General features: G+C 47.4%; 1 protein-coding gene across 1 annotated transcript in view; it reads left to right on the top strand.

The window, feature by feature from the left end:
• The window catches only part of LOC144733730 (zonadhesin-like), a 29,639-nt gene extending 19,426 nt beyond the window's left edge, over positions 1-10,213 (top strand). The window contains exons 11-13 of the mRNA XM_078615753.1: positions 6,233-6,329; positions 6,981-7,164; positions 8,770-10,213. Coding sequence (XP_078471879.1) covers positions 6,233-6,329; positions 6,981-7,164; positions 8,770-8,903 — 415 coding nt within the window. The 3' untranslated portion in view covers positions 8,904-10,213. The remainder of the gene's footprint in view (positions 1-6,232; positions 6,330-6,980; positions 7,165-8,769) is intronic.
• Positions 10,214-10,880: the final 667 nt, after the last annotated feature.

Raw genomic sequence — 10,880 nt, forward strand, 5'->3', positions numbered from 1 at the left:
TAATGCGGTTGAAGCAGAAATGATGTTGTTGGTTTTGGAGACGAGGCTGTTGGTGGGGTCTCTTTTTATTTTTGTATAGCTGCCATCGTTGAGTAGTTCTTGAATTTTGTTGTTGTATTCTATTTTGTCCATGATGACAGTGGCATTGCCTTTGTCGGCTGAGAGGATGACAATGTCATCCCTCTTTTTTAATTGAGCTAATTCAAAACGCTCATCTTTGCTGATGTTGCTAGCTGGCATCTTAGCGTTTTTGAGGGTTACAGAGATTTCAGATCTTGCTACGTCTGCAGCGATGTGACTCAAGCCCTTGAGAGCTACATCTACTCGAGCAATTATATCATTAACTGGTATGTGTCTAGGTGTGACTGCAAAGTTTAGTCCTTTAGCTAAAACGGATTTCAAACCTTCAGAAATAGGACTGTTACTGCGATTAATTACGACTTTGTTAACATCTAGCTTTTCAATGTGTGGGTCCGGTTTCTTGTTTGAGAGGCGGTTGAATTTGGAAATCAAGTTGTCCTTACATTTAGTCGACATAGCGGCAGCTGAAGAGGCAGTCATTTTTTCCACGTGTTCCCAATCCGATGTGGACATTGTTGCACTCAAAGATAAGTGTGATTTGTAGAGTGTCTTGTCTAACTGATCTAGTTCGGTGCGCGTAAGTCTGATTTTCTCTGAGATAAGAGCTAAGCTAGTTCTAGACAGAATTCGTTTCGCATTAGAAGAAGTTACAGCAGCAGATGTTAGTGTAAATGCGTTTGGTATTACCTTAGAGTCGCGGCATCTCTTCAGAAAGGTGAGAGACTCGATTAGCTGAGCCTTCTTATCCCGGAGCTTGTTGAAGGATCTCAAAGTTATGTGGAAACCCTCCCCGTAGAGGCGGTTAAATTTCGATTTAAAGCTTTCGTGACTGCAGGGATTCATCTTCCTGGTTCTTTCGGTAAAGTCACGTAGAAGGGAAGTAATAAAATAATAAAAATAAAACATAATAAAACAATTCTCACGACGTTTCGGCCACAACGCAAGCAGCCGTCCTCAGGCGAAGAATGAGAACATTATCAAGCTAGGAGCTTATATAGGTGTAGCGAGGAGGAGCGCCTTAACAAAAGAATGTGCATATGAAGAGGAATTTAGCATACCAATGGGCAATGCATAGGAGGTGGGCGGAGGGGTTTCAAAGTCCCATTATGCCCATGCATTATGCAGGATCAACAGCACCACGGGGGGGCGCAAGGAACAGCGTTAATAAAGGAAAGGAATGTTAGTGATATGTAGCTGCATTTGCCAAACAACCACGTAGAAAACCAAAGTGAAAACTACATAAAAAACTAAAATATAAACTGATACTTACTATACTCTACAATAAGCTGAGTTACTAACAACAAATAATAAATTACAATTCTACGTCGTAAGAAGTATATAATATACTTCCATCTAAACTTTATTCTCTTAGCATATACAGTACTATATACTGCCATAGATAAACCCAACATTAAATTATATACTGTATTGCTGTAAACCACCCTATACTTTATACATTTTAATATAACACTATGTATTATTCAACTCACCCTAATGTGTATCGAAATGGTTTATTACGTCCTTCCAATGATTGCTAAGCCTGAATCCATCTTCTCGGTTAAAATTGTCTCTGTGTTTGTATATGTGGATCGCCTCATGAATGAATCTCTCATGATAGCCAGATGGCTTGCAGAGAACCTCCGTCTTGGAGAAGTCAATGTCATGTGAGCCCACTGAGTTGTAACAGTGGTCTGCCACGGCTGAGGTGTTTGTCCTACCGTGTTTTAGATCAGCTTTATGTTCACGAATGCGGTCTGAGACGTGTCGTTTGGTTTCCCCAATGTAACTGCTACCACAGAGGCAACTTAGTTTGTAGACGCCAGGGTACTGTATGTCTGGAATCACATCTTTTACAGACGGTACCAGATCACGGATTTTATGTACTGTGTTGAATCGGACCTGGATCTTGTGTTTAATCAGGATTTTGGAGATCTTTTTTGTGACCCCAGCAATGTAGGGTAAGGTGATGGTCTTGAAAGGCTCCTCAACAGGATCTTTCTTGATGGTTGGAGTGATGGCTTTGCGGATTGTGTAGTCGGAGTAACCATTAGCTTTAAGAGCTTGGCGTACGTGTTTGAGTTCACTGGAAATGTGTTCATGGTCGGAGATGCATTGGGCTCTATGATATAGAGTCTTGATGAGGGAATTCTTCTGGGATGGATGGTGGTGGGAATCCGGTTTTAGATAAGCATCCGTGTGGGTGGCTTTCCTGTAGACAGAGTGGCTCATTGAACCATCAGGTCTCCTTTTGATTAGGACATCCAAAAAGGGTAGCTTGCCATCATTTTCGACTTCCATGGTGAATCTGATGGCTGGGTGTATGGAATTGATGTGGTCGAGAAATTGGTCTAGAGCAGGCCGGCCATGTGGCCAGATGACAAAAGTGTCGTCTACGTATCTCTTCCATAAGGTCGGGCGTAGAGTGGCAGTCTGGATGGCGTCCGTCTCAAATTTCTCCATGAAGATGTTGGCTACAACCGGAGATAGGGGGGAGCCCATTGGGGTGCCCTCAATTTGCTTGTAGAAGGTTCCATTCCAGGTGAAGTATGTATTGGTTAAGCAGTGTCTCACCAGGGGGGGTACCCCAGCATTTAGTCCTTGATGAACCAAGTCTTCAATGATTGCGATGGTGTCAGGCACAGGCACCTTGGTGAACAAGGAAACCACATCAAAACTGACAAGCAGGTCGTCTGGGGACAGGGCAATCCCCTTGATTGTCGATACCAGGTCAGTAGAGTTTAGTACTGCAGAGGTGGTTTTTCCAGTGAAAGGCCGTAGGATTTCGGACAAAAAACGAGCCAGTTTGTAAGTGGGGGAGTTGATAGTAGAGACAATGGGACGAAGAGGTGTATCTTCTTTATGTATCTTTGGCAAGCCGTACAATCTTGGTGGCCTGGCTGCAGAAGGTTTCAACGAGAACTGTTTGGTCTGATCAATTAATGCGGTTGAAGCAGAAATGATGTTGTTGGTTTTGGAGACGAGGCTGTTGGTGGGGTCTCTTTTTATTTTTGTATAGCTGCCATCGTTGAGTAGTTCTTGAATTTTGTTGTTGTATTCTATTTTGTCCATGATGACAGTGGCATTGCCTTTGTCGGCTGAGAGGATGACAATGTCATCCCTCTTTTTTAATTGAGCTAATTCAAAACGCTCATCTTTGCTGATGTTGCTAGCTGGCATCTTAGCGTTTTTGAGGGTTACAGAGATTTCAGATCTTGCTACGTCTGCAGCGATGTGACTCAAGCCCTTGAGAGCTACATCTACTCGAGCAATTATATCATTAACTGGTATGTGTCTAGGTGTGACTGCAAAGTTTAGTCCTTTAGCTAAAACGGATTTCAAACCTTCAGAAATAGGACTGTTACTGCGATTAATTACGACTTTGTTAACATCTAGCTTTTCAATGTGTGGGTCCGGTTTCTTGTTTGAGAGGCGGTTGAATTTGGAAATCAAGTTGTCCTTACATTTAGTCGACATAGCGGCAGCTGAAGAGGCAGTCATTTTTTCCACGTGTTCCCAATCCGATGTGGACATTGTTGCACTCAAAGATAAGTGTGATTTGTAGAGTGTCTTGTCTAACTGATCTAGCCATCCAGACTGCCACTCTACGCCCGACCTTATGGAAGAGATACGTAGACGACACTTTTGTCATCTGGCCACATGGCCGGCCTGCTCTAGACCAATTTCTCGACCACATCAATTCCATACACCCAGCCATCAGATTCACCATGGAAGTCGAAAATGATGGCAAGCTACCCTTTTTGGATGTCCTAATCAAAAGGAGACCTGATGGTTCAATGAGCCACTCTGTCTACAGGAAAGCCACCCACACGGATGCTTATCTAAAACCGGATTCCCACCACCATCCATCCCAGAAGAATTCCCTCATCAAGACTCTATATCATAGAGCCCAATGCATCTCCGACCATGAACACATTTCCAGTGAACTCAAACACGTACGCCAAGCTCTTAAAGCTAATGGTTACTCCGACTACACAATCCGCAAAGCCATCACTCCAACCATCAAGAAAGATCCTGTTGAGGAGCCTTTCAAGACCATCACCTTACCCTACATTGCTGGGGTCACAAAAAAGATCTCCAAAATCCTGATTAAACACAAGATCCAGGTCCGATTCAACACAGTACATAAAATCCGTGATCTGGTACCGTCTGTAAAAGATGTGATTCCAGACATACAGTACCCTGGCGTCTACAAACTAAGTTGCCTCTGTGGTAGCAGTTACATTGGGGAAACCAAACGACACGTCTCAGACCGCATTCGTGAACATAAAGCTGATCTAAAACACGGTAGGACAAACACCTCAGCCGTGGCAGACCACTGTTACAACTCAGTGGGCTCACATGACATTGACTTCTCCAAGACGGAGGTTCTCTGCAAGCCATCTGGCTATCATGAGAGATTCATTCATGAGGCGATCCACATATACAAACACAGAGACAATTTTAACCGAGAAGATGGATTCAGGCTTAGCAATCATTGGAAGGACGTAATAAACCATTTCGATACACATTAGGGTGAGTTGAATAATACATAGTGTTATATTAAAATGTATAAAGTATAGGGTGGTTTACAGCAATACAGTATATAATTTAATGTTGGGTTTATCTATGGCAGTATATAGTACTGTATATGCTAAGAGAATAAAGTTTAGATGGAAGTATATTATATACTTCTTACGACGTAGAATTGTAATTTATTATTTGTTGTTAGTAACTCAGCTTATTGTAGAGTATAGTAAGTATCAGTTTATATTTTAGTTTTTTATGTAGTTTTCACTTTGGTTTTCTACGTGGTTGTTTGGCAAATGCAGCTACATATCACTAACATTCCTTTCCTTTATTAACGCTGTTCCTTGCGCCCCCCCGTGGTGCTGTTGATCCTGCATAATGCATGGGCATAATGGGACTTTGAAACCCCTCCGCCCACCTCCTATGCATTGCCCATTGGTATGCTAAATTCCTCTTCATATGCACATTCTTTTGTTAAGGCGCTCCTCCTCGCTACACCTATATAAGCTCCTAGCTTGATAATGTTCTCATTCTTCGCCTGAGGACGGCTGCTTGCGTTGTGGCCGAAACGTCGTGAGAATTGTTTTATTATGTTTTATTTTTATTATTTTATTACTTCCCTTCTACGTGACTTTACCGAAAGAACCAGGAAGATAGGTTCAAATTAATAAAAATAAACAATAAAACACGACGTTTCGATCACAACACAAGCGGCCGTCGTCAGGAGGAAAAATAGCTGACGATCGCTTGTGTTGTGATCGCAATGTCGTGGTTTTTGTTAATTTATTCGTATTAATTTCAACCTATGTACGTGACTTTACCGAAAGACCCACCAAAGAATATTAATTCCTGCAGTCACGAAAGCCTTAAATCAATCGTCATTGACCACGTGGAGATTCATAGCGGTAGGCGAATACTCTCCCAAAGCGTGACCACGGGGAGAGAGAGAGAAACATGCAAACACCAAATCTACTGCAGCAGCAGCAGCAGGCATCGTCAGGGGTCTGGATCGAACCCACGACCCTCCTGCACACCAAGCGAGGTAGTCAACATCTCCTAGCCACCGTGATGGTGATGAGAGAGACGCAGACTCCAAATCTAAAGCAGCAGCAGGCATCGTCAGGGGTCGGGATCGAACCCACGACCTCTTGCACACCAAGCGAGGTAGTCAACATCTCCTAGCCACCGTGATGGTGATGAGAGAGACGCAGACTCCAAATATACAGCAGCAACAGGCATCGTCAGGGGTCGGGATCGAACCCACGACCTCTTGCACACCAGGCGAGGTAGTCAACATCTCCTAGCCATAGTGATGATGATGATGAGAGAGACGCAGACTCCAAATCTACAGCAGCAGCAGGCATCGTCAGTGGCAGGGATAGGACCCACGACCTCCTGCACACCAGGCGAGGTAGTCAACATCTCCTAGCCACCGTGATGGTGATGAGAGAGACGCAGACTCCAAATATATAACAGCAACAGGCATCGTCAGGGGTCTGGATCGAACCCAAGACCCTCCTGCACACCAGGCGAGGTAGACTTAGATTCCAAACGTGGAGGGGAAAATGCACGTGACAACTTTCACCTCTACCCTATCCCTCCCCTACCCCCCCACCCCCAACAGCTGTGTGCTGGACTCGACGTGGAAGAGCTACAGCAGCTTCCTGAAGAAGAACCAGTTTAGCTTCACCGCTTTCGCCTTCGTCGGGGAGTTCAAGCAGGTGGGCGCAAGAGATGGGACGACCCCGTGGTGGTTGAGAGGGGGGGGAGTAGCGGGGGTTGTGGGGTGAAGCGGTGCACCTAGCCTGGCACAAGCGCCGTGTCGCAAGGCTAGAGGGGGAGCGGTGGCGCAGAAGTTAGCGGTCGGCGGGCATCTGCTGCGCTGCGCTGCACTTCGAGGCTGGCTGAGACGCGAGTTTGATGATTTGAACCGGGTCCTGGGTCCTCCCCCCTAGGTCGACTCGGCCTCAAAACAATGAGGGAGAGACCACGGCGGCCCGGGCGGCCGGGGTTTTGGTGCCGTTCCGGACCCAGTGGCGGCCTTCGTAGGCTCCTAACAGCACTTGGCACCACACAGTCTGTTCTGGCTGTTGCGTGTGGGCAGTTGGGGGGTGGGGTGCTGATTCGTGTTTAACGGGGGGGGGGGGCCTGTGTGGTGACTTAGCGGAGGTCTGGCAAACCCGAGTGGGATTCACCACGTGTCACTGCACTGTGACGTGCTGGTCTACGTGTCTACACTGACCCACGTGGTCCCCCCCCCCCTCGCGTCGCCCCATGTCCCCCTCCCCCCGTGCCCCTGCTCCCCCCCCGCCCAGGTGTCCCTGCAATGCAATGTCACTGACCCACGTGTCCCCCCCACTCCTCCCCCCCAGGTCTTCCTGCACTGTGACGTGCTAGTGTGCAAGGCGGGCCAGGCGGGCACGCGTTGCCAGCAGGGCTGCGTCAACAGCGCCCGTCGCAGGAGGAGCGCCGGCGCCATGGGGGAGATCGTCGAGTCGGCGGTGCACACCGTGTCCCGCGGGCCGCTCGTAATCGGAGAACCGAACCGCTCCTCCGGTAATCACGACGGCGGTGGCGGTGATGTCGGCACAGTAGGGGCGGGGGCGCGCAGGTGGTAGTGCATCGGCCAGTCGTCATCTCAGTCTGTCGACCCGTGGCGCACCTGCTGGGTTCTGCCCCGTGGCCTCCTGCCGGCGGGCGTTCGACACTTCACGTGGCCTCAACGTGCGCGTCGCCTGGCACAAGCGTCATGGTGATGTCACCGCCACCCAGTGGCGAATGGCGGTTGTTATTGTTGTTGGCGATGATGGTGGTGGTGGTGACGGTGCTGATGACGGTGGTGACGATTATCTGAACCGGTCCTGCACCTCCCCTAGGTCGACTAAGCCTCAAATGAGTTACCTGGTGTAGCGGTGTAGGGTAGTAAACATCGCCACTGGGGAGACGAAGGTGGCCGGGCATGGTGTTGGCCACCCACCGCCTCTTGCACCACATTGCCGGCCTTTATAGTTACTCTCTAACAGCACTTGCCCCAACAGTTTGTTCAGGCTATATGGGGGACCACACAGACTGTAACAACTACAGTGGCATCTGCCTCCTCGGTGTGCCTTGGCATGGATTATTTAACATCGCCTTGACAGGCACGCTGAGGAGAGGCTTGCGGAGGCCCGAATGCGATTTCAGGCCGGGGCGGTCCTGCACAGACGCCATATTCTGTCTGTCTGCTACAGCAGAGGTGTAGGGAATTTAAAAGGGACTTATTGACCTGGTCAAGGCCTATTAGTCCATCAACAGGTCAGGGCTGTGGGCAGTTCTTCATGCTTTCGGAGTCCCTGACTATCTGCTCACAATCATTAAGGGCCTTCATGATGGTGGGCAGGCCCAGGTAAAGTTGCGTGGCCGTGAGTCAGAGCCATCCCCTGTTCACCTTGGGGTGCGACAGGGATGTCCTCTGGCCGCTACACTATTTAACATCTTTGACCACGCAGTTCGAAAATATTTCAATGACTGTACCAGTGGAATTTCTATCTGGTACAGATACAATGGGAGGCTGAACGATGCACGGGTGTGGTCAAGGGATGACTCCCCATTGGTAAACCACGTTATGTATGCTGATGATCTTGCGATTGCAGCTCACTCTGAGAGGTTCTGCTGCTGCTGAACCTGGAGTGTGCCACTAAGAGGTGGGGTCTTACCATCAGCCCCACCGAAACTAAGCACCTGCCTGGGTGTCTTGTGGAGAGAGTGGAGAAGTTTCCGTGCCTGGGTAGTTTGCTTATGACCTGGCAGCAGAGGTGCCAAACCTCTGACGGTCATCTCGGTCAGTAAACCCATGGCACCTGGGTCTGTCCCGTGGCCTCCTGTCAGCGGAGAGCCTTCGACACTTCGCGTGGTCTCGGTGCCGCGGCGATGTCACCGCCAGTTAGTGGTGAATGGCGGTCGTTGTTGGTGGTGGTGGTGAAGATGACGATGATGTTGATAGTGATGGTGATGATGATGATAGTGAAGATTATGTTGATAGTGATGGTGTCGATAGTGACGATGTTGATATTGATAGCGATTATGCTGTTGACGACAGCAGTGATGATGTTGATGGTGACGATGATGATGATGACGATGCGATGGTGACGAAGTGCACTTTTCTCTCTGCCCGCACCACAGTGGCCGTGTCGCAGTTCGTGACTCCGATCGCCGTCATCGCCGCCGCCTTCATCGTGGCGGTCGCCCTCGTCTACCGCAAGAAGCGATCCTTGCGCAGAGGATACCGGCCACTGTCTCCCCACTCGTCCAGATAGACCACCAACAACATCATCAACATCATCGCCATCAACATCATCACCATAAAAATCACCGTCACCGTTGCGCAGAGGATACCGGCCCCTGTCTCCCCATTCGTCCAGGTAGACCACCATTAACATCAACATCATCAACATCATCATCATCACCATCATCAACATCATCACCTAAAACATCATCACCATCAACATCACCATCATCAACATCATCACCATCAACATCATCAAAATCATCACCATCAACATCATCACCATCAACACCACCATCAACACCATCACCGACATCAACACGATCATTGCACAGAAGACACAACAGGTCTTCTGCAGACCCCTATGGATGAACGCAATTAACATCATCATTAAGACATCACCACCACCACCATCATCACCCCGCACCTCTGATTGGCACGGTTGGCTATGCACTGTGCAAAAGAAGCCCAACATACATACATCATTATCGAGCAAAGTTAGTATGTGAGCAATGTTAGTCTAAGGGCAATGATAGTCTATGAGCAGTGTTAGTCTATAAGCAATGTTATTATATGGGCAATTATAGTACATGGGCAATGTTAGTCTAAGGGCAATGATAGTCTATGGGCAATGTTATTCTATGAGCAATGTTATTATATGGGCAATTATAGTACATGGGTAATGTTAGTCTATGGGCTATGGTAGTCTATATGCAATGTCAGTTTATGGGCAATGTTAGTTTATGGGCAATGATAGTCTATGGGCAATGGTAGTCGATGGGCAATGTTGAGTCTATGGGTAGTGTTAGTCTATGGGTAGTAATAGTATATTCGTAGTGTTAGTCTATGGGCAGAGTTGAGTCTAGGGGTAGTGTTGAGTCTATGGGCAGCGTTAGTCTATGGGTAGTGGTTGCATCTCCCGGTCATCTCAGTCAGCCACAACCCATGGCACCTGCTGGGCCTGTCCCGTGACCTCCTGTCAGCGGTGAGCATTCGACACTTCACGTGACGGCCTCAAAGTGCTACCTGGCCTGGCCGGTGATGGTGGTGGCGGTGTTGGTGGTGGTGACTACGTGGGTGCTTATTTTGCCGATTGAGTACCGCGTTTATTAAAACGCCGATTCCGATCGTCATTTGCTGTCAAAGTCGATCGTTCTGCTGCTGCTGATCATGATGATGCTACTGATGCTGCTGCTGTTTAACGCGGATGCCGATGATTGGCGAGATTGCAGGAAGGTTTGAATATCGAGAGAGAGTTTTGCTCCTGAAAGGTACCGGATTTGTGTTTTTTTTGGGGGGTTGCTACTCCCAGAGTTGTTTAATAAAGAGCCATTTAATTCAGTTTTATTTTACTATCATTTATTAGGTATAACCCTGTGAGCCATGCGGCTTTTGACTCGGCTGCAACTGCAACAAAACAAAAACATGAACACGCAACAGAAAATTTCAGGAAAAAACAGCAAAATCTTCCAGAAAAAGCACCGTATATCAATGCTGTGTGCAAACCCATAAGACAATTTATATTAAAGTTATCAGTCTAACTCTGTACTACAACAAACAAATATGGCTAAAACCACTATGCACTACACTATACACTACACTATGCACGACATTATACACGACTATACACTACACTGCTATAAACTACACCACACTATACACTACACTATGCACTACACTATACACTACACTATGCACGATTGTACACTACACTATGCACTACACTATACACGACTATACACTACACTATGCACTGCTATAAACTACACTGCTATACACTACACTACTATACACTACACTATACACTACAAGACACTATACACTACACTACACACTAGTGCTGTACTAGTGACGAATTGGCCACGTTCTGTTTATGTGACAACCCTCACTAGTTGGCTGTGTCGGGTGGCGGCGGGTTTTAACGACACACCATTTATACATTTACGCGATCTGACCCCCAAAAAATAACCCCTATCATGGACGTGTTTTCTTATTTCACCAAGTCTAA

This window comes from Lampetra planeri, chromosome 48 (genome assembly GCF_965212315.1).
Source record: "Lampetra planeri chromosome 48, kcLamPlan1.2.h2, whole genome shotgun sequence".
NCBI lineage: Eukaryota > Metazoa > Chordata > Hyperoartia > Petromyzontiformes > Petromyzontidae > Lampetra > Lampetra planeri.